The sequence below is a fragment of the Scyliorhinus canicula genome, chromosome 5, assembly GCF_902713615.1.
Source record: "Scyliorhinus canicula chromosome 5, sScyCan1.1, whole genome shotgun sequence".
Taxonomy (NCBI): domain Eukaryota; kingdom Metazoa; phylum Chordata; class Chondrichthyes; order Carcharhiniformes; family Scyliorhinidae; genus Scyliorhinus; species Scyliorhinus canicula.
Window position 1 is genome coordinate 27,915,670 of NC_052150.1, and position 24,989 is coordinate 27,940,658.

At 46.4% G+C, this 24,989-nt stretch overlaps 1 protein-coding gene across 4 annotated transcripts in view; it reads right to left on the reverse strand.

The window, feature by feature from the left end:
- LOC119965868 (solute carrier family 12 member 7-like) overlaps positions 1-24,989 on the reverse strand; it is a 320,909-nt gene that overhangs the window by 141,981 nt on the left and 153,939 nt on the right. The window contains exon 1 of one of the 4 annotated variants that reach the window (XM_038796816.1): positions 19,919-20,385. The exons of the other annotated variants lie outside the window; for them this stretch is intronic. Within the exon in view, the coding sequence (XP_038652744.1) occupies positions 19,919-19,958 (40 nt within the window). The 5' untranslated portion in view covers positions 19,959-20,385. Of the gene's footprint in view, positions 1-19,918; positions 20,386-24,989 lie in introns of those variants that run through there. 4 annotated transcript variants of the gene reach the window in all.

Genomic DNA, 24,989 nt, shown 5'->3' on the forward strand with positions numbered 1-24,989 from the left:
TCATATCACTATTGAACACGGATGTGAAAGTATTGGCTAAGTTGTTGGTGGGGAGGATGGAGGATTGTGTCCCGGGGTGGTTGCAGAAGATCAAACAGGCTTTGTGAAGGGCAGGCAGCTTGTGAGTAATATAAGACGGCTGTTGAATGTGGTGGTGAATCTGTCGAGAGCTCTGGTACCAGAGGTGGTGGTGTCCATGGACGCGAAGGAAGCATTTGATCGGGTGGAGGTGCAGTACTTGTTCGAAGTTTTGGGCCGAGATTTGTGGCATGGGTGCGGTTACTGAATGTGGCGCCAAGAGCGAGGGTGAGGACGAATGATATGAGCTCACGAAGCTTTGATTTACACAGGGGTAAGAGGCAGGGTGCCCGCTGTCGCCACTGCTGTTTGTGCTGGCCATAAAGCCATTGGCGATGGCTCTCAGGGGGTCGGCAGAGTGGCAGGGGATAATGAGGGGACAGGGGGAGCTTTGGGTGTCGTCTATTCCAATGACCTCCTGCTGTATGTTTCGGATCTGTTGGAGAGTATGGGAAGGATTATGGGCCTGTTGGGGAGGTTTGGAGGGTTCTCGGGATACAAGCTGCAGGGAAAAGCGAGGTATTCCCGGTGAACAAGCAGGCACAGCGGGCTAATTTGGGGGGGGGGGGGGGTGCCGTTTACAGTAGCGAGGGATAGGTTTAGGTACTTGGGGATTCAGGTAGCGAGGGAATGGACAGGGCTCCATAAGTGGAACTTAATGAAGCTGGTAGAGGAGGCCAGGGAGGATCTGAAGAGGTGGGATACACTGCACTTAACATTGGCGGGGTGGGTCCAAGTGGTGAAAATGAATATTCTGCCGAGGTTCTTGTTTATCTTTCAGGCTCTCCCAATCTTTATACTAAAGGCCGTTTTTCGGAAAGTGTACACAATCATCTCTGATTTTGTATGGGCGGGGAAGGTGCCGAGATTGGAGAGGACCCTGCTACAGAGACAGAGGCAGCAGGGGGGGGGGGGGGGGGGGGGGGGGGGGAGATTAGCATTGCCAAACCTGCTTCATTATTATTGGGCGCCGAATGTGGATAATGTGCGGTGGTGGTGGGAAGGAGAAGGGGGAGAGTGGGTTAGGATGGAGGAGGAATCTTGTAAAGGGTCTAGTTTGAAGGCTATGGTGACGGCAGCATTGCCAATGGCTCTGAGTAGGTATTCAGGGAGCCCAGTGGTGCAGTCCACGGTGAAGATATGGAAACAGCTGAGGCATTTTAGGGTGGAAGGGATATCGGTGCTAACGCCGCGCCGCGAGAATCAATGGTTTGAGCCGGGGGGGGATGGATAGTGTATACAGGAGATGGAGGGAAGTGGGGCTGGTCAAGGTGAAGGAACAGGGAACAATAGATGGCAACCAGTGAGGGTGGGGTGGGGGGGGCAAGGGAATGAAAGCCGGAAGGAGAGCACAGGAAGCGAGAACAAACTTGGAAACACAATAACAGAGAGCAAGGAAAACACGGGTGAAAACAGGGACGAACGGCCGAAGCGGAGGTAAACGCGAGATGACAACGGCAGCGAAAACTTTCCGGGAGAAGTAACAACACCAAATCCATGCTCGTATTTCCCTCTCTGTATTGGTCATAATGTCATTGTTTCTCCGGCACCCAAATGTATATGTACCTCCACAGTGTTCTCCACCCCTACAAACAGGTGCCTACGTGTTAAAAATAATATTGCTAACTGTACAGAGTTGCTGTTGTTGAGCCAGTGCACAATATCCTACCAGTTTTTAATTTTAGTTTTCTTCTCTTTTATAATCCATAAAAATATTTTATTCTGTGTACGTAACTGTAAACATCCTTTGTTCAAAAACCCAATAAAACATTTATAATAATTGTTAGATCACAGCTGATCTGTACCCAAACCCGATTACCCTGTGTCTGATCCATATTTCTTCAATCCCTTAACTAAACAAAAGGCGTCAGGGCACGGAGAAACCCGTTTCGATCTCGGCCCAGGGTCACAGTCAGTGTCGAGTTTGTACATACTCCCAGTGTCAGAGAGAGAGAGCGAGAGCGAGAGCGAGAGCGAAAAGAAAAGTTGCTTTGGGGAAAAACGCAAAAGGGGAAATGAAATGAAAATGAAAATCGCTTATTGTCACAAGTAGGCTTCAAATGAAGTTACTGTGAAAAGCCCCTAGTCGCCACATTCCGGCACCTGTTCGGGGAGGCTGGTACGGGAATTGAACCGTGCTGCTGGCCTGCCGTCTGCTTTCAAAGCCAGCGCTTTAGCCCGGTGCTAAACCAGCCCCAAAATGCAATCTGACAAGCAAACTACAAGGTAATTCAGTAGTGCTCTTGCAATCTTGACTCAATTAAAAAGTGCACATCCAATCTCGATCTAGGCTGATGCCATAAGGTGGATGAAGAAAAGATGTTTCCACTTGTCAACATCAAAAAGGGTCAAAAATGTAGTCACTAATAAATCCAACACGATTTTGTTTTTACCCAGAGGGTGGAATTTGTTATCATATGAAATTGGGCAAATAGCATGGATCAATTTAAGGGAATGCTAAGTAAGTACATGAGAAAGAAAACAAAAGGACATATTGACTTAGATGATGTAGGGCATTAGGAAGCTGGTGTGGAACATAAAACTCTGGATCAGACCTGTTGAGCCAAAGTGTGTAAAATCTATATCACAGAACTCTCAATTCTTCATGCTCTATCTTATATTTTAGTACACTGAATGATAAAATTAAAAATGCCTTCTAAATCAAATGCTTTTCTAAAGAAGCTGCTCTTAACTGCAGTGCCCATTAATTGCAAAGACTTCTCATCATCTCCAAACACGGGAGCTTTAAATCCTCTTCCCTTCAATTAGCGAATTGCTTAATCACCACTGGCTGAGAACATTGATGGAAAATGTCAGAGGAACAGCTTGCAATTTATGGCAAGTTCCTCCCCCTTCAAGGTCAACATGTGTCCAACATCAAACTATACCTCCGATTACTGAGTGAGGCATAGTAGACATTTACGATCAGAGATGCTGTGCAAGACAGGGTTGCAATGGCACCTCCGCAGCTCCGGACCTCCACTTGGCCAAGGGCAGCAATTGCATGGAAACACCATCACCAAGTCAGAGACCAGCCCGGTTTGGACATGGATCACCATTCCTTCACCACTGCTGGTCTAAAATCCTGGAACATCTTACCCAAACACACTGTGGGTGTACCTTTACCACACGGAGTTCAATGGTTTGAGAAGAAGATGGTTCACCTCCAACAGTTCCAATTTCTCAAGGACAACTTGAAGATGGCAATAAACACTTACTTGCCAGTGATTTCCCATATCATCAGAATTTTTCTACAGTACCATTATATACTAGAGTTGGGGGAAAAGAACAGACTGTCCCTACAATGGAGTGGCGGGCAAGGCATATTTTCATGTCACTGATAGCTGTATAAATTATTTAATAAATTGGTGAAGTTCTTGTCCACTGCTGATTGAATGATTTTTCTCCAAAAATGAAGGAAAAACAGGAGTTGATACGCATTATTAACTAAAAATTCTTGCCAGTCTATTATTCTACTAAATTTTCAACATGGCTGTATTTCACAGATCTATAGTCAGAGCAGTTTTTTAATGGCCAGTGTTTGTCATCTAAACTGTTTGTCACCGTTACATATTACCTTCTTACTCTAGGTTACCTCCGCACTACCTTCTTACTCTAGGTTACCTCCGCACAACAGTGCCTGGAGTTCCTCAGGAAAATAAGGAAATTTTATCATGTTCAGATTGACTCTTAACAATTTTTACAGATACAAGATTAATCCAATATCGACTTTCATGACTGCAGCATCGTTACTGCAAGCTTTTAAAAAAGCACACAGGCATATCGGAAAAGCAGTATTGTTATTTTGCATGAACAATCTTGCACAAATTAATCCGAATGAGCTGAAGCAAGGCAATGCAGCAACACGGGAAGGAAGAAACTTGCATTTATTTTTTTATCTCATGCAAAATCTGATGGACTAATCAATTTTAGAGACACTTTTCAAGAATGACATGTGAACCGCACAACATGAAAGATGCAGCAAGTCAGAAGAACTTAAGCCTCCTGACAAGTCATGTGGAATACCTTTAATTTTGAAAGCATTTTGCCACGCACAATCCTTTTCACAGTCACACTCGTGCTCTAAAAGCATAGTTTATAAACATTTTGCACAAGGGATTCTCTGGAAATGTGGATCTACTTCTAAAACCCTTTCATAGACAGCTGGCTGCTCAAAAGGAAATCATAGCCACCAATGCTGGAAGTCCCTCTAATGGCCCAGAGCAACTGAACATGTCATTACATCAAACGTAGGGAAACCATTCACTCCGGTGGTCTTTGGTCCCCTTTAAGGGCGATCTGCCGAGAGAGTCATGTGGACAATCAGGGACCAGGGTAGGGGATCACCCTAGCAAGTGCAGGTTTCTGTACGAGTTCAGTCCTAGAAGCCATGAGGCTGCAAGCCTCTGCATTGCGGTTCTATACAAATAAACGTTGCAGTCGTTATTTACCTAACTGGGGAATTCGCAATATTGCAACTCCATCGTTCATAGATGGACAGGAATTTGGTAACTTAACAGAGCCACCAAGTTTAATTTGCTGCTCTCCAAAACCCAAGGGACTAGATCTGAAAATCCATGCTGGGGGCCTCCGGATTTTCAGATTCGATCAGGCTCACAAAAACTCACAGCAACATTTTGAAAGTAATGGATTAAATTCTAATAAATATTGTTTATTTGGAACAGCAGAGAGCAGCAAGATCCTGTCGACAGATCTTGTACCATTTACTCCATTATTGAACTAAGGCCCTGATTGAGGTAAACAAGCAGATATATGCCATAAAACATGCTCTCTAGACCAAAGACAAGAGAGTTTAAAAAACATCATAGCATAGCATCAATCTAGCAGACTTGTTCGTTTAAGTTAATTGATTTTCACTTTAGGTTTACCATTGGCACAGTGGTTAGCCCTGCTACCTCACAGCTCCCGGGTCCCAGGTTCAATTCCAGCCTCAGGTGACTGTGTGGTGTGTGGAGTTTGCACTTTCTCTCAGTGTCTGCGTGGGTTTCTTCCGGGAGTTCCAGTTTCCTCCCACAGTCCAAAGGTGTGCAGATTAGGTGGATGGCAATGCTAAATTGCCCCTTACTGTCCAAAAAGTGAGGTGGGGTTACTATGTTACGGGGATAGGGTAAAGGCGTGGACTTAAATAGGGTGCTCTTTCCAAGGGCTGGTGCAGACCCAATGGGCCGAACGGCCTCCTTCCGTACTGTAAATTATATGATTCGCAGCAACCACTACACCAACATGTCGTGCCTGAAAGAGTGCGGTATAGAAAGCCTCACAGAAAGGGTGAAAAAAAAAAGGCTCCCTCAGTCTCTCTCATCCTCGGAATCGGAGTGAAAATGTTGTACACTTGAAAGCAAACTGTCCACTCCTCCTCAGCTGAATGGAGCGTACTTCTTTAAAAAAAAAACCTCTGCATCCGAATTGCATATTAGTGTTGCTCTTCAATTATTTAAATATCAGGTTCCAGGTCTCTCCACACATTTTCCCCTATTCGGACAATTTTCCCAACTTAGTATCAAGTGCAAGCACGGTGCCAATTTCATCTGTACAATTCAGAAGGAAAAGGTGAACTGGATATTCCAAAAGCTTGTTTTCTGACTCTGTCCTATTAATCTTTTAATCCACTGCCAGCTCAGAGAAACTTGGAGGTTATTACTTAAGAGGAACTCTTCCCCCGTACCCAATTCTCTATATTGGTGAAACAACAGTGACAACTGATGTGTTAAGTGAGTTAGTTCAACGTCGACTGCAACTGGATGCAGTGAAACTAGAAACAGGCTTCCGACACAGGAGATGGTCCAACAATGTTTTATTGAACCTGCTGATTGCTGTTCATAATCTGCTGTGGCTTGACACTCTATTAACCTAACTGATGTCAGACTAGCGCTCTACCACATGGTGGTGATGTTCATTGGCCTGTGCACTCTCTCTCTCACAGGACACAGCTACTGAGATAGAGCCTTAATGCCCTGTGGGCTTTATAGTGGTGGTGTCCTGTCTGGTGATTGTTTGTTCTGTGTCGTGTGTGTTCATTGGTTATCATGTGTCAATCACTGCCTGTCTGCATCTCATGATATACATGAGTGGATATTATGACATCTCCCCTTTTCAAACTAAATTTTGGAACATGCCTGTATATACATGCATGACTATGTACAAGTGCAATGAATGTATATTGTGCAGATGCAGAGCAAACTGAAGAAAATGTAAAATATTTAAGTCTATAGATTCAGTCTTTGTGGTGGGTGACAAATTCTTGTCGATCGCCTCGGGGGGGGGGGTGCACGCCGGCACCTGGACAGGCGGGATTGCTGCCATTTCGGTGGCCTCGTGGACAGACGGGATCGCTGCCAGATCGGTGGCCTCGTGGTGCAAGATGTCCGGAGGAGGCATGATGACATGCGGAGAAGTGCGGTCAGGTGGTGGGCAGGGAACTTTGCGCAGCGCCCTCTTGTTGCGCTGTAGAATGGAGCTATCAGCCATTTGAACAACAAAAGACCTGCGGGCAGCCTATCTGACGACAACAGCTGGGGCTGACCAACCTCCCTCAGGCAACTGGACGCGAACAACATCTGTTGGAGCCAGCGCAGGCAGAACCGTGGCATGAGTATCATACGTGATCTTCTGGTCCCTGGATCGCTGCACTTTCTGCAGCACCGGGAGGTGAACAAGGTCAGGAACATGAATGGCTGGAACAGTCGTCCTCAGGTTGCGGTTCATGAGCATCTGCGCCGGAGACAAACCAGTCAACAGAGGGGTTGAACTGTATTCCAATAGCGCCAGGTTGAAATCCGAGGCGGAGTCTGCAGCCTTGCACAGCAAGCGCTTGACAATCTGCACCCCTTTCTCGGCCTTCCCGTTTGATTGTGGGTAATGGGGATTGGATGTGATATGACTGAAGTGGTAGGATCGTGCAAAGTCGGACCACTCTTGGCTGTAGCAACATGGACCGTTGTCACTCATTACTGTGAGTGGTATCCCGTGCCTGGCAAACGTCTCTTTGCAGGCTTTGATGACTGACTTGGACGTGAGGTCAGACAGTTTCACCACTTCTGGGTAGCTGGAGAAGTAGTCGACCAAGAGCACGTAATCACGCCCATTTGCGTGAAAGAGGATATCCTCCTTGGACCACGGAGGAGTCACGATCTCGTGCTGTTGCAGTGTTTCCTTGGGCTGAGCTGGTTGGAACTTCTGGCATGTTGTGCAGTTGAGGACCGTGTTGGCAATGTCCTGGCTGATGCCAGGCCAGTAAACTGCCTGCCGAGCTCTGCGTCCGCATTTCTTGACCCCAAGGTGACCCTCATGGATCTGTCTGAGCACCATGGTTGGCATGTTTTGGGGAATGATGACTCTATCTAGTTTAAGAAGGATCCCCTCAACAACCATTAGCTCGTCCTTAACTTTGAAGAACTGGGGGCACTGCCCCTTTTCCCAGCCATGGGCGAGGTGTTGCATCACGCGCTGCTGTAGAGGATCTTTGGCAGTTTCTTTGCGTATTTGGACAACTCGTTCATCAGTGGCTGGGAGGTTGCTGGCACACAGCTGCAATGTGGCTTCCATGTGGCGAATGAAGTCGCCCTGTTCACATGGCGTGATGATGGATCGGGATAGGGCATCTGCGATGATCAGCTCCTTACCCGGTGTGTAGACGAGTTCGAAGTCATATCGACAGAGACGAAGAAGAATTTGCTGCAGCCGAGGTCATGTCATTTAAATCCTTCTGGATTATGTGGACTAAAGGCCTATGGTCTGTTTCCACTGTGAACTTTGGCAGACCATATACATAGTCATGAACTATTCCTGTCCAGAGACCCAGCACTCCTTTTCGATCTGGGCATACCGTTGTTCGTTCGGAGTCATGGCCCTGGAGGTATATGCCACTGGAGCCCAGGACGAGGAATCATCTCGCTGGAGGAGCACCGCCCCAATGCTGTCCTGGCTTGCGTCTGTGGATATCTTGGTATCCTTGGTTGGGTCAAAGAATGCCAGCACTGGGGCTGTGGTGAGCTTCGCCTTCAGCTCAAGCCACTCCGCTTGATGTGTGGGAAGCCACTGGAACACCGTCGACTTTTTAACGAGATGCCAGAGGGCCGTGGTGTGGGATGCCATATTGGGAGTGAATTTTCCGAAAACATTTACCACCCGAGGAAACGGAGGACCGCCTTTTGTCCTCCGGGGTCTTCATGGCATTGATTGCCAGCACCTTGTCAGTGTCAGATTGCACGCCCTGCTGTGAAATGTGGTCACCCAGAAACCTGATAGTGGATTGACCAAATGAGCATTTGACCCTGTTGAGCTGGAGGCCATTTTCATGAATCCTCTGGAAAACCTGTTTGAGGTGAGCGATGTGATCCTCGGGAGTCGTGGACCAAATGATCACATCGTCCACATAGTCTTGCGCGCCCCCCCCCCCCCCCCCCCCCCCCCGCGCCCGATGCCCTCCATCATTTGCTCCATTGTGCGATAAAATACTTCGGAAGCTGAGATGATACATAATCTGCTGTGGGTTGAAACTCTATTTACCTAACTGATAACCTCTTACTGGCTTGACCAGACTAGCTCTCTACCACATGGAGCTGATGCTCACTGGGTTGTGCTCTCTATCTCAGTAGCTGTGTCCTGTGAGAGAGGGAGAGTCTTAATGCCCTGTGGGCTTTATAGTGGTGCTGTCATGTCTGGTGATTGTTCTGTGTCGTGTGCGTTCATTGGTTATCCTGTGGGTCAATCACTGCCTGTCTGCATCTCATTATATACGAGTGGATATTATGACAACAACTGCAATCGATAGATTTCCTTGTTCACTGTTTAACTAAAAAGACAGCAAATGCAAATGAAAGCACAACGAAAATCACACCTCGTGCTAGGAAATGAAATGGTGGAAGAAAACAGCTATGTTAAAACATTGGCAGGGACAGTAGCACGATAATGCACAAAAGGAATTGAAAAGAAATACCAGCAAATAACTTGTATCCAAGCACTTAACTACTGCCTGACAGAGCCAGGGACCCAGCCTGAATCCCATTCGAGTCCGTGTGTCGGTTGCACTTTCTCCCAATGTCTGCATGGGTTTCCTCTGGGAGCTCCAGTTTCCCCCCCACAAATCAAAGATGTGCAGGTTAGGTGGATTGGCCATGCTAAATGCATTCAGTGCATTGAATCTATGGTCAGCTTTCTGCAAGAGCAATTTAGCTAGGCCATCTTCCCAGTCCAATCACCAGAGCTTTTATTTCACTGAATGTTTGTCCAAATCCCGTTTGAAGGTCACAATTGAAGTTGCCTCATCCACCTTTTCAGTCAGTGCGTTCCAGATTCTAACCACTTGCTGCATAAACACCAACTCCTACCCGTGACCAGGAAGGCATGAGGAACTGTTCCGCATGCACACTCGGCCCACATGACTGCCACTGGTGCATGAGTAGCAGCTCACGACCCCTATCCAGTTAGGAGTTCAGAATACGGGGGGGGGGGGGGGGGGGGGGGGGCACCAGTGAGGTTGCTCAGCAACAGGAATGAATTTACACTGGTGTCAAGTTGCCATGAAACTTCCACTTCAATGTGTACCGGCAGATGCCTGGTCCCTTTGGCAGACGCTGTTGAGGAGATAATTGCCCTCCATCCATTTCCCACAAGCTTCATTTCCCAAGTCTCCATGGCTTGTCCCTCCCCAGTCTCTCATGCTAGGCAGCAATGGCAGACATTGAGCACATGACCATAACACCGCGACTGCATGCATACAAACCATGAAAGTGAACTGCTTCCATTTGTGTTGTCTTTGAGCAGGAAGTTCCTACATAACTCCATTGTCTCAATTGGTAGATAATGAGACTCTTAATTCTTGTGTCATGAGTTTGAATCCCACATTTCCAAAAACATTTTCAAAGTACTTTTTTTTTAATCCCCAAAGCGTCCTTAAACCAAATATTACCATCATTTCTCCTGAGTTGATTGGAAATTGAGAATGTCACTTGCAGAAATTCATGATTATATATCTTCATTTTACTGAAACATCAGATGCTTGTCTTACAGAGGGAACAGTTGAAAACAATGGGTAAACGAAATACAATTACTTGCAGTTGGTCAAGGGTGGCACAGACCTAAAAACGATCAACTTGAATTTTGTTAGTCTGTGTCAAGCCAACTTGGTTATTTTCACGTAAACAGCAGACACTCTTGACACTGACAGAGGCTGCAACTGCACATGTGCAGGAAGCTCTCCCCTTCGTGTAATAAAATTGTTTTTCCTCATGTTGGCTTTGGCTCCTTTACCAAAGCATTGTCCTTTGGCTCTTGACCCTTTCCCCAGTGGGAACAGTTTCTTTCTCTGTACCGAAGAGAACCCTCAATATTTTGAACACCTCAGGGTGGCACAGTGGTTAGCACTGATGCCTCATGGCACCGAGGGCCCAGGTTCAATCCCGGGTCACTGTCTGTGTGGAGTTGGCACGTTCTCCTCTCGTCTGCATGGATCTCGCCCCCACCACCCAAAGATGTGCAGGGTACATGGATTGGCCATACTAATTTGCCCCTTAATTGGAAAACAAATTGGGTACTTTAAATTTTTAAATATATATAAATTCACATAATTGAGTTTTCTTATCACCGTATTCATTCTTGTAAATCTTTTCTGCACTCTCTCCATCACTTTCACATCCTTGCTAAAGTTCAAAATTGGACAGAATGCTCCAGCTGATTGTCAGGCCAGTGTTTGATAAAGGGTTTATCGCGACTTTTGTACTTGTGCTTCTATTTACAAATTCCAGGGTCCCACATACCTTTCTTTTTCTAACTACTTTCTCAGCCTTCCCAGTCACCTTCAACATTCTGTGCACATATACCGCCAGTGTTCTTCCCCCACCATCCCCACCCACCCTCTCCCCCATCTCCCCCCCCAAACCCTGGTCTCTGTCTGCTCATTCTACCAGCCTGGCTATCTCCTCTTGAAATCCACATTCTCCTCCTCACAGTTCACAATGCTTCCAAGTTTTGTGGCATCTGCAAATTTTGAAATTGTGCCTTTACATCAAAGTCTAAGCCAGACATGTGGAACCCCCCACCGAATACCCCCCTCCCCTCCACCCCCCCCCCCCCCCCCCCCCCCCCCACCCCCACCCCCGCACTGCACTGTAAATTCTATGATTGTACACCTCTTCTCCCCTGTGTCTGGTGTGCGCGCCGGTCTGGCATGCGCGCCTGTGTAGAGTGCGTGCCTGTCTGGCATGGGCAACCGTGTGCGCGCCTGTCTAGCGTGCCGCCTGCGTGCGCGTCCATCTAGCTTGCGCGCCTACATGCACGACCATCCAGCGTGCGTGCCTGTGTGGGCACCCGTCTAGCGTGTGTGCGCGCCAGTCCAGCGTGTGTGCCTGCGCACGCGCCTGTCTAGCGTGCACCCCTGTGTGCTCACCTGCCCAGTGTGCGTGCCTGTCTAGTGTGCACGCCTGTCTAGTGTGCGTGGCTGTGTGCACGCCTGTCCAGCATGCGTGCCTGTGTGCACGCCTGTCCAGCGTGCGCACATGTTTGTCTGTCTGCCTGTCGTGCATGCGTGTGTGTGTCCGTTTGTCTGTCTGTCTCGCGTGCGTTTGTCTGCCTGTCATGTGTGCGTGTCTGTCTGTTGTGCGTGTTTGTCTGTCTGTTGTGCATGCGTGTCTGTCTGTCATGCGTGTGTTTTGTCTATCTGTCTGTCTGTCATGTGTGATGGGGGTTATTAGATAATAGTTAACCAGTTGTATTTTCTGCATATTTAATTAGTCAAATTGTGTAACTTTACAAACCTGGTAACTGTATTCATTGGGCAACCAAATGTCAAAGACTTCTGGTGTTTTTCTAAGAATTCTTTGTTAATTTCAATTGTGTTGCAACTCTTGGCCAAGTGAGGCTGGAACTCCTCGTACCTCCTCCATTAGTTTTAAACTCAGTGTCTCAGCTATCCCCTCCTTCACTACAACTTTGGCAGCATCTACTACATTGGCAAATTAGGGTACATGTTAGATACATGTTAATGTCATCCTGAAATCCAAAAAAGTTTTAATTCCTACACAAAACAAAGTCCTCTCTGCCGATGATTACCGTTGTGCTACTTATTTATAACTCTCTTTATCAGCTTTAGCCAGATTAGACAGAGTTGCACGGAATTAATTAGCAAGGGGACAACACAGACAGTTCATGCAGCGAGTGTTAACACTGCCTGTTAAAAACAAATGCTCAATCTACGATACTCTTCCATTTGTTCACAGATCCTGTCAACTCTATTCTAATTTCTTATATCCACATTCACAATGGAAAATTTAAATGCAAACATGTCATCCTGTAATTCAAGCCTCCAGGGGAAGCACTGTAACACCATTGCTAGTGGAGGGACAAAATAGATATCATAGCATGATTAGTTTGCTTGCTATTTCTAAACTTACACTAATATCATGAAGATTCTACTCTTAAATCTGGTCATTTTAATACTGAATTTAATGTAGTAATAATACAAGCAGAAACTGCCAGACAGACCCTGCAGATGCTGCCAGATCATTAGAACTGGGAAAGATGCAATTTTTGCGTTGCATCTCTTTCATCTAAATCGCAACAGCCTTCCACTCTATCAGACCCTCCCTTTTCTTCTTTTCCTCCCCTCCCCCTTTTTCTACCTCTGTACTTTCTTGAACCCTATTACATCTCTAATTTCATTCTGATGAAAGGTCATCGACCTGAAGCAGCAAATCTGCTTCTCTCCCCACAGATTGTCCCTTGTCTGCCGAGTACTTCCAGGATTTTCCATAATTTCAGATTTCCACCACCGGGGCAGTATTTTGCTTTGCATAGTAGACAACTCGAAATATCAGCCCTCGGGGGTCACTGGTTAGAATTTCAACCCAGTTGAAGCACACAAACACCCTGGGGGGGAAACAACATTAGATCCAAGCAAGATCATATCCTGATTACAAGTCCTTTCCAACAGAGTTCATTGACTGATAATCAGGAGCTGCACTCCTGGCTGATTTCTTGAATCTTCCCCTACTCTTCCTCACGACATTTCCAAACACTTGGTCAGTGGGTCAAAGGTAACATCTCACATGATGGTCAAGACAAGCTAGCTCTCAGCATAGGCAAGGGGCTGAATTAGCATTTCTTAGCAAACACATGGGGCGCGATTCTCCGCTCCCCACGCCAGGTGGGAGAATCGCGGGAGGGCCGGGCGAATCACGACACGTCGCCCTGGCACCCCCCGTGATTCCACCTCCCCCCCCCAAAATGGCATGTCGCGTTTTGCGACACGCCGCTCGGAGAATCGCTGCTCGCCGTTTCGAACGGCGACCGACGATTCTCCAGCCCGGATGGGCCGAGCGGCCTGATGAACCCGACCGGTTCACGCCGGCGCCAACCACACCTGGTCGCTGCCGGCGTGAACATTACACGACCGGTAAGTGTGGGGCCTGTGGGGGGGGGGGGGGGGCAGAAGGAGGATCGAGCACCACGGGCGTGCTCACCGATCGTCGAGCCGGCGTCTGTAAACAACGCATTCTTTTCCCTCCGCAAGATCAAGCGGCCATGTCTTGCGGGGCAACGGAGGGGAAGACGGTAACCGCGCATGCGCGGGTTGGAGCCGGCCAACCTGCGCATGCGCGGCTGACGTCACTCCGGCGCCGCCAGCCGCGTCATTCCCGGCGCACCGCTTTGACACGAGCGTCAAGGCCGGGCACTCGGGATTTACGCGGCGTGGGGGGGGGGGGGGGGGAATAGGGGGTGAGGAGCGGTCTCCGACGCCGGAGTGAAACACTATGGGCTTCACTCCGGCGTCGGCTGTTTCTCTCCATTTCGGAGAATCACGCCCATGGTTCAGAAACCACATTAAGTTGTGATTTAATAGCCGGGCAGTTGGTTAGAGGGTGAAGAGTCAACAGCATATTTGTACTTATGGAAATTATTTTCTTTGAACAGGTAACTCTGATCAAAATAGGGCACGCAATGATTATTAAAAGGGGAATATCAGAAAACAGAAAGTAATAATCATAGAATTTACAGTGCAGAAGGAGGCCATTGGCCCATCAAATCTGCACCGGCCCTTGGAAAGAGCACCCCATTTAAGCCCACACCTCCATGCTATCCCCATAGCCCACCATCCTACCTAATCTTTTAAACACTAAGGGGAAATTTATCACGGCCAATCCACCTAACCTGCACGTCTTTGGACTGTGGGAGGAAACCGGAGCACCCGATTTCTATACCCACATCTCTCTCTTCCTACATCCTACTTTGACCGAGTTTTTGTCACTTGACCCAATATCTCCTTTTGTGACTGCATCAAATTGTGTCAAGTAAAACTCTTGTAAAATGCCTGGGGACATTCAACTATGACAAATGAGCCATGCAAATGCAAGTTGCTATTGTTTGGCAATTACCCATCCTGACAGAGTAAGGAACCATTTCGGGCCAGGCGACACCCAGCTTCAGCCTTTTGGAGTTAACAGATCTCAAAACAAAAGAGTGGCGCTTCAGTGCTACCTTCAGTTTATTTGGGGAAGGACAGGAAATTTAGAAGTGCAAGTCTCATGCTGCCATCCAGTGATGGCTGCTGGGCAAAAATGAACACGTGCAATGGGAAGATTGGCCTCAGCTGCTGTGCAGAGTGACGAGGCCCACTGGGACCCGCCGTTCAAATTGAAACAACAGCCACCTGCTTTTAAAATATGAATCTCAGAAACATGGTGGGGTTTTTGTCCTCGGTTAATAAGCAGCATGCCCTCGGAAGCATGCCAAGTTTGTTTCTGAACGATTAAAATGACTGCAGGACGTCAACAGCTTGTTTACGGAAGCAGGCAGACTCAAGTGACCACATACCTTGGGTAATACCTCCTGTCTAAATTGCACAGGAATTGGGTAATATGGCCCTTTCCCTTCAACAACAATCACACTGCAATATTACAGCTCAAACAGGATATCACTGAAACCTATAAAAAGTATTTTCTTTGCTCTCCATTCTGGAATTGCTGATGTTTCAGCTGACCCTCACTTGGCAGGTCATTACCCACCAGGTCAGTTATGTGCTGCAAGTATGGAAGATAAAGAAAAATCAGTCAAATAGAATTGCCCACGATCTGGAATCATCACCACCACTTGGATGTGTATTTGACTAACTGCTAACAGTTATCTGTAAGTGATAATTAGTGTTTGATGCGAACCCAAGGAACATCAGCATGATCTTACAGAGGTTTCAAATCTCCTTTCTGCATTCCTTCTCATTTCAGTCCCCATCCCAATATAAATTGCATCTAATCTAATAAAAGGGCAGCAGGGTAGCATGGTGGTTAGCATAAATGCGTCACAGCTCCAGGGTCCCAGGTTCGATTCCTGGCTGGGTCACTGTCTGTGTGGAGTCTGCACGTCCTCCCCCTGTGTGCGTGGGTTTCCTCCGGGTGCTCCGGTTTCCTCCCACAGTCCAAAGATGTGCGGGGTAGGTGGATTGGCCATGCTAAATTGCCCGTAGTGTCCTAATAAAAGTAGGGTTAAGGGGGAGGTTGTTGGGTTACGGGTATAGGGTGGATACGTGGGTTTGAGTAGGGTGATCATGGCTCGGCACAACATTGAGGGCCAAAGGGCCTGTTCTGTGCTGTACTGTTCTATGTTCTATGCTCTAATCACCTCTCATTTAAAATTTATAGTCAATAGTATAGTTTCTCCTGCAACTAAGGAAGAGGAAAACAAAAGACAAAACAACTCAACACAAAGCAGATTACCTTCACAGACAATGGCAGGAAGCCTATTTCATCAGAGGGTGAAGAACTGGAGTTGCAAAGATGCAAAGAACAGGAAAGTGGGGTTGAGAGGAAGGACATTTATAAGCTGGGAACAAGGATGGAGGAGACAGGCCTAGATTGCTCATAATTATGACTTAAAGCCCATTATCCACTTGAAACCTCGCAAGACATTTTGCTGGCATTTATCTCTGCTCTCCTGAAGGCACTTCTTTCATCTATGTGCCTTTGTGGTGCTGGGAAGCCTGCAGGCACCTGGAAAGAATGTTCCTTCTCCATGTGAGAGCCTCATGGATGACCTTTAGCAGGCTATTTAACTGCTGAAGAAATCACAACCATGCCTGAACCGGTTCTCCGGCCGACACACACTTTTCAGCAGCAGCCACTGGATAGCAAACAGAAGCAGGAAACCTGGCTGATTTCCCACCCCCCCCCCCCCCCTCCCCCCTCCCTTTCAGCACATGGTTAGCTTCTGTCAAATATAGTACATGGTAGAGACTTTTAGATCTAGTGCAGGAACAATCCATTAGGATTGATCAATTCTTTTGCAAAAGCCAGAGATTCAAGTTCCTGCACTTTTATTGCGCAAACAGACTCCTTTACGAATTATTACTATTGCCACTTGTCTTTCTTCAAAAGGGAATTGCAAACATGAAAGGGTTACTGATGTGCAATAATGACCCTTTGACTCAGAGTGCTCTTACAGCTGAGTCAGAAGCTCATGGATTCAAGTTCCACTCCAGAGGCCCGAGCACATAATTTACAGACTCTCCAATGCTGCACGGAGGGAGTGCCGTACTGTCAAAGTTGCAGTGCTTTGGATGAGATATTAAAAGGTTTTCACAGCATTAAACAGTGACTAAGCTTCAAGAAGTACTTCATTGGCTATAAAGCACGTTGGGGCACCCAAAGGTCATGAACAGTGCACACACAAAAAAAAAGTTATTTACTGAGAATGGTGCTGTGTCAAACAGGCCATCAATTTGCTAACATGTTATTTGTAAAATACAGTTTGCTAACTAATGATTTCAACTATGTGTCAATACACTTTTAATATGAAACCTTTAAACTGCGTTTGCAACACCACCTCCTGACATTTAAAAATAAAACTCCCAAGAAGTGCAGAGGAAAGGATGGGGTCCACCACAATAGACATACCTCTGTGTCTTGATCTTCCCCCATGCCTATTGATGAGTAATAGACTCTCTGGAGACTTCAGAAACAGTTTCCAAAGGTCTCTCACTAGTCCAACCAACAGCTGCCATCTCTTTTATTTTTAAAAAACATTTTATTAGAGTATCTGCAGTTTTTATTATAATACCGATAACAGCAATATAAACATGGGACATAAAACATTTCCACCCCTATCTTGTTCTTCGCACCCTCAACAATCAAACAATAGCCTAACCTCCACCCCCCCCCCCCCCCCCCCCCACCCCTCCTCCTCTTAGATTTCTGCCTCTGCTGACGTTTTAATTTTCTCCGAGAAAGTCGACGGACGGCTGCCACCTCCGGACGCACCCCAACATTGACCCTCTTAGGACTAACTTTATTTTCTCAAGACTGAGGAACCCAGCCATGTCACTAACCCAGGTCTCTAATTTCGGGGGCTTCGAGTCTCTCCACATTAACAGAATCTGTCTCCGGGTTACCAGGGAGGCAAAGGTCAAAACGTCAGGTCACCCCCTGGACTCCAGGCTCTTCCGACACTCCCAACGATCGCCACCTCTGGACTCGGCACCACCCGTGTTTTAAGTACCATGGACATAGCCTCAGCAAAACCCTGCCAAAACCCTCTTAAGCTTCGGGCATACCCAAAACATGTGGACATGATTTGCTGGACCTCCCACGCACCTCGCACACCTGTCCTCTACCCCAAAAAGCTTGCTCATCCGTGCCACCATCATGTGTGCCCGGTGGACTACCTTAAATTATATCAAGCTAAGCCTGACAAATGATGTGAATGTGTTAACCAGTTGCCGTCTCTTAACATTGACAGCTTCATCTTTAATCCATTTTCAACTGACCTATCGTTCTTGGGATCACCATTTCCCTTGACCGCAAACAAAATTCCAACATCTCTTCCATTGACAAACTATTTCGGAAGTTTCAATTTCCTTTGCCACTTTTCTCCCCCCTCAACAGGTCCCAATAAAGTCAAAATGTGCCAAGGACTTAAATACCAATCCCACATCTGTGGAAGTTCTTTTTAACATCTCCCTGGACAGTACAGAGGAAGAAGCTAGGCATCCAGTTGTCTCCACATTTTCCGATATCACAAATGATTTGTTCCTTTTACTTCATTATCAGTATGTACTATGACTTATGTCACAAGGATCGGTAACCACAAGAGACAAATTTCTAATAATTGGCAAAAAATTCGAAGGGCAGGGAGAAGAGAATGGACAGCGTTTTGGGGGAAAAAATGCAACTAGCTGTTACAATCTGAAATGCACTGCCTGAAAGGGTGGTGGAAACAGATTCAATAACAACTTTCAACGGGGAATTGGACATGTATGATAAAACGCAAAAGGCGAGAATGAAGGTAGAGCAAGTAATTAGGAATGCAAATAGAATGCTATCATTTATATTGTGAAGGGAATTGGATCCAAAAATAGGAGGTTATGTTTTAGTTGTACAGGGCATTAGTTTGACCACATCTGGTGCACTGTGAATAGTATCGGTCATTTTTTTTTTAAAGAGAGATGAAATGCGTTGGAAGCAATTCAGAGATGGTTTACCAGACTAATACCTAGAATGAGTGGGTTGTCCGATGTGGAACGATTGTCGAGTCTAGGCTTGTATCTGTTGGGAATTTAGAAGAGTAAGGGGCGGCTTGATTGAAACAAACAAGATCTTGAGGGTTCTGGACAGGGTGGATTTGGAGAGGATACTTCCCGTATGAGAGAATCTAGGGGTCATGGTTTAAAAAGATGCAGCCCATTTATAAAGGAAATGGGGTGAATTTATTTTCCCCCACTCGGGTCATAAGCCTTTGAAACCTTCTTTCTAAAAAGATGGTGAAAGCAGGGTCTTTGAATATTTTTAAGGCAGAGATGGATAGGTTCTTGGTAAGCAAGGAGGTGATAGGTTATCTGGGGTGGGCAGGATGCAGATTTGAGATTCCAGTCAAATCATCAAATGACCTTATTAAATGGCGGAGCAGGTTCGAGGGACTAAACGACCCATTCCTTGTTTGTACATTTGAAGAAATCGAAATGCCATCAGCCAATCTGTTCCTTCCCACAATCCTCCAGTGAATGAGTGTCAAGATTAAACATATCATCTCCCAATCCATACCCATCTCCCAATCCATACCCTCTCCCAGGAACTTCAGATGTTTGAATCCTTCACTTTCTCAACTTTACCCCTCCTACAATCAAGTTTTTAAAAGCCAAACTGGGTGTAAATGAATCACTATGTCTTGACTGGCTTTTGTCAACTTTGATTGCATCTTGGGCTTTAAGCCCACCACCTGGATTTCTCACTAAAAAGGATGTTTTAAATAATCCAAGAAACTAATTAAACGTTATTTTAAAAAATGTTATGGCAGGTAGACATTAGCAAACTTCAAACACTAATTATGTGGAAATGAAACTACAGACCTTTAAAAAGGCTTCCTTCTACTAAATTAGGAGTGGTGAAAGGAGCATTGCTGGCAATGAATCCAGTCATAGGAATGAATTGCCACCCACCCCCCTTCCAAACTTGCTCATCATGAGCCAGCCAAAAGACGAAGGGAAAAATCAGACAGCCAGCACATCTCCTGAAACGTCAGCAGATTCTACACATTTAACATAAAAGCAGTTCAGCACTTGGGAGCAATGCTCAGTGCTGCATGGGGTGAGAGAGGCTCGCCTCGCCAGCACTGAAGAGCTTACAAAAGGCTTGAACTGAAATAGCTGTTCTGCCTGTCGCAGCAAATTGGATGTTAACCTTGCAAGTCCTAGTGGTCCAGACACAGCATCAAAAACAATCTGTGGCATTAGGAGTGAGAGCAAAATAGGCACACAAGGAAGGAGGAGGAGAGGAGGGATAGATACATATACATGCTAATGCAGTCAAGCAGCTGCATCATTCTGTAGTCTCACACTCACCCAGGCTGGAACAACCTTCCCCATCATCCTGCTCATTCATGTCGCGGGTCTATTGTTCCTCCTCAATGTGCGGTAGAAAAGCAGAGAGAGAGAGGTGGCAAGTGCCTGCTCGTCTCCGGGGGAGCAGGACCTCGTATCTAATCCACTACCTCTGGGCTAAGAACAGTGAAGGGAGTCATCCAAGGGAGTACGCAGTTTAAACACACAGTGAGGGACGAAGCAGAGCTGCAGTGCAGCACATTGTCTGTCAGAAATACAGTGAGCTTCAGGACTTCACCCAGCGATATAATATAACACACACACACAAAGGTAATTTGGGACAGGGAGAATAATTAAGAGGAGGCAAGTAATTTTTACAAAAAGGAAACACTATCTTAACACGCTTGTGGCACTGCGCTATAATTACACCCTATATCCCAACGGGGTTAAGCAATAGTCTTCATACCACTGACGTATTATAGAACTGCAACTCTGGGTTATAAGATTACACTACATTTAAAGTGTTATAAGAGGATGAAGTGAGGATAAGAGGTCGACTGTTGGGTTATATTTTGAGGGCACTAATCAGACTTTTCAGACAACACGAGAAACGGAAGGTTCATCGTTGTTTGTTTTTAAAACTCATTTCAGCAGCTTGCATTAAAATAACAAGCAGCAGCCGCAAGTTAAAATACTGCTGTTCAAAATGACAACAATCTTACCGTGCTGTCCAACACAATGAGCCTGACCCACTCACTATACTCGAAGCCCAGGAGCATAGGGGAAGAGACTGCCTTTCTGAACAATGGCTGTGTTATAATTCAGTTCCACTTGACTTCTCGGATGCCATGTACCTGTGATAAATTATCCTCCTTCAGCTGGACCGCGAGGCACGATCCATTGATTCAGATTGAATCGATTCAAGTGTCTTAAGCTCGGTGTCAACATTTACCCCTCGCTGCTGTTTGCACATTGGTGGGTGCAAATGGGCTGCTGCGTTATCTGTCTAACTTAACCAGTGAGTGGGAAACACTTTGGGGCATTGCTGAGGACGTGAACGCGACTCTCTAAAAATTAAAAGATCATTTGTTGCATTCTACCGACGCTGCAAGAGAAAAAAAAGGAATAAACCATACTTCACAGCATAGGAATTTTAAAAACTAATTTTAAGATTCACAGCAATTCAAAAGTTTTAATAAAATATTGATTCATGTTGTATACTGGAGATGGCTCAAGTGGGTGGCATGGTGGCACACTGCTTATCACGGCCGCCTGCCAGCACCAGGGACCCAGGTTCAATTCTGGCCTTGGTTGCGTGACTGTGAAGTTTGCACATTCTCCCAGTGCCCGTGCAGATTTCTCCGGGTGCTCACATTTCCTGCCACAGTCCAAAGATGTGCAGGTTAGCTGGGGTTACGAGGATAATAATAATATTTATTATTGTCACAAGTAGGCTTACATTAACACTGCAATGAAGTTACTGCGAAAATCCCCGAGTCACCACACTCCGGCGCCTGTTCGGATACACAGAGGGAGAATTCAGAATGTTTAATTCACCTAACAAGCACGTCTTTCTGGACTTGGGGGGGAGGAATCCGGAGCAGCCAGAGGAAACCCAGGCAGACACAAGGGAGACTACATAGGGTGCTCTTTCAGAGGGTCAGTGCAGACTCGATGGTTCCGAATGGCCTCCTTTTGCACGAGGGAATCTATGGATGTCATACCAGCTGCCTCCTTATCCCACAGCAGAGGAGATACAACACTGACTATCAGTTGTTACGCCTACACTAACACTACATGAAAGAAGTGCAACTTTTGCATTGTAAAGAACATCAAGCAGTGGGCCACCGGTGCCAAATCACTTCAAAAAGGATCGGTCCTTTGCAGTTTTAACATTAGGCTGAAATGTTAAAGTGGGAACAGCAGCTCTTTAAACAAGTGTTTAAAGAACAGGGTGGGGGTGGATAACCGAGTGCCACCACGAAAATCACATTGCATCATTTACATGTAATAACGTCATTTCAACACATTTCCCTGAAGTTTGCTAAACACCTTCACAATTACGGAATTATTAGCTACTTTATCAGTTCCCTCAATCCGTGAGAAAGAACATTTACCAGAATAGATTCAGGGTGAGAAATTCTAGCCAGGAGGTCAGATTGGAGAAGCTGCGGTTGTTCCCCTTGGAGCAAGGGAGTTTGAGGAGATGTTTGATGGAGATGTACAAAGTGATGATCAATTTAGATAAGGTAAGACAAAGTAAAATTGTTCCCATTAATTGACAGTACAGAAACTGGGAGACACATTTAAGATTTCAAGTAATAGAGATGTGAGGAAGAACTTTTTAAAAATTAGAGAGTGAGCAGTAATGACCTGGAACTTTCTGCCTACAATCATGGTGCAAGCAGAGATGATCAACTATTGGAAATTAGATGGGTACTCGAGGGCAATGCAACATGTAGGGTTTCAGGGATGGAGTTGGGGAATGGGAATGACTAGATCGCTCTCCAGAAAGGCAGCATGGACTTGGATGGGCTGAAAGGCCTCCTTCTGTGCCGCAATCTATGACCATATCCAATTACACCATTGATCAATTACATTTTATCAAGCCATGTTCAGACTTTAAGCAGGTTTCCCTGCTAAGATGCAGCCTGACATAATTTAAACATGTTCAACAGCATCAATGATTTCCCGCTGATGTAAGCTGGGTTCTTACATTTGCCAAGAATACAGAGATGTTTGAGTGCAGACGTGGAGGCGCCACATGCATATCCCCTCCTCCGTCAAACTTAATACACTTATCAACTACCTCCACACTTTCCCCAAAGAATTCCGGCCCTTCCCGTCTGCAGTATCTTCCGGTACCACCAACAGCAGCCCCCCGTGCCCCTTCCTTGGGCACAAACCCTGAATGCTTTCATGTTAATTACTTTTGTTAAATTATTATTTGTGTATATGGGGGGGGGGGGGGGGGGGGGTGTTACTGTTCTTATTTCTTTCTGTTCTGGTTGGTTAAAATTTGAATAAAAATTTTTATTTTTTTTTTAATTAAAATACAGACAATGACCCACAACCAAACATGGACTGTGAAGAAGTCAAATTATCTGCTCCAGTTACTTCAAGATATCCAAGAGACAATATGTACTCTACGGGTAGGATTTTCCAGTCCTACCTACCCATTACATACGGGCAGCACGGTAGTATGGTGGTTAGCATAAATGCTTCACAGCTCCAGGGTCCCAGGTTCGGTTCCCGGCTGGGTCACTGTCTGTGTGGAGTCTGCACATCCTCCCCGTGTGTGCGTGGGTTTCCTCCGGGTGCTCCGGTTTCCTCCCACAGTCCAAAGATGTGCGGGTTAGGTGGATTGGCCATGCTAAATTGCCCGTAGTGTCCTAAAAAGTAAGGTTAAGGGGGGGGTTGTTGGGTTACGGGTATAGGGTGGATACTTGAGTTTGAGTAGGGTGATCATTGCTCGGCACAACATCGAGGGCCGAAGGGCCTGTTCTGTGCTGTACTGTTCTATGTTCTATGAGAACTAGGAGCAGGAGTAGGCCTTCTGGCCGTTCGAGCCTACTCCGCCATTCAATGAGATCATTGGATTTGATTGGATTTGTTTATTGTCACGTGTACCGAAGTACTGTGAAAAGTATTTTTCTGCAAGCAGCTCAACAGATCATTCAGTACATGGGAAGAAAAGGGAATTAAACAAAATTCAAAAAAATACAAGAAAATACATAATAGGGCAACACAAGATATACAATGTAACTACATAAGCATTGGCATCGGATGAAGCATACAGGGTGTAGTGTTAATGAGGTCAGTCAATAAGAGGGTCATTTAGGAGTCTGGTGACAGTGGGGAAGAAGCTGTTTTTGAGTCTGTTCGTGCGTGTTCTCAGACTTCTGTATCTCCTGCCCGATGGAAGAAGTTGGAAAAGTGAGTAAGCCGGGTGGGAGGGATCATTATGATTATGCTGCCCGCTTTCCCCCGGCAGCGGGAGGTGTAGATGGAGTCCATGGATGGGAGGCAGGTTCGTGTGATGGACTGGGCGGTATTCACGACTCTCTGAAGTTCCTTGCGGTCCTGGGCCGAGCAGTTGCCATACCAGGCTGTGATGCAGCCCGATAGGATGCTTTCTATGGTGCATCTGTAAAAGTTGCTACGGGTTAATGTGGACATGCCGAATTTCCTTAGTTTCCTGAGGAAGTATAAGCGCTGTTGTGCTTTCTTGGTGATCGCGTCAACGTGAGTGGACCAGGACAGATTTTTGGTGATGTGCACTCCTCGGAATTTGAAACTGCTAACCATCTCCACCTCGGCTCCGTTGATGCTGACAGGTGTGTGTACAGTACTTTGCTTCCTGAAGTCAATGGCCAGCTCTTTAGTTTTGCTGGCATTGAGGGAGAGATTGTTGTTGTTACACCACTCCACTAGGTTCTCTATCTCTCTCCTGTATTCTGACTCGTCGTTATTCGAGATCCGGCCCACTATGGTCGTATTGTCAGCAAACTTGTAGATGGAGTTGGAACCAAGTTTTGCCACGCAGTCGTGTGTGTACAGGGAGTAGAGTAGGGGGCTAAGTACGCAGCCTTGCGGGGCACCGGTATTGAGGACTATTGTGGAGGAGGCGTTGGTGTTCATTCTTACTGATTGTGGTCTGTTGGTCAGAAAATCGAGGATCCAGTTGCAGAGTGGAGAGCCAAGTCCTAGGTTTTGGAGCTTTGATATGAGCTTGGCTGGGACTATGGTGTTGGAGGCGGAGCTGTAGTCAATAAATAGGAGTCTGATGTAGGAGTCCTTGTTTTCGAGATGCTCTAGGGATGAGTGTAGGGCCAGGGAAATGGCGTCTGATGTGGACCGGTTGCGACGGTATGTGAATTGAAGTGTGTCAAGGCGTTCCGGGAGTATGGAGGTGATGCGCTTCATGATCAGCCTCGCGAAGCACTTCATTACAACTGACGTCAGGGCCACCGGGCGGTAGTCATTGAGGCACGTTGCCTGGTTCTTCTTTGGTACCGGTATGATGGTGGTCTTCCTGAAGCAGGTGGGGACCTTGGAGTGGAGTAGGGACAGGTTCAAGATGTCTGTGAAT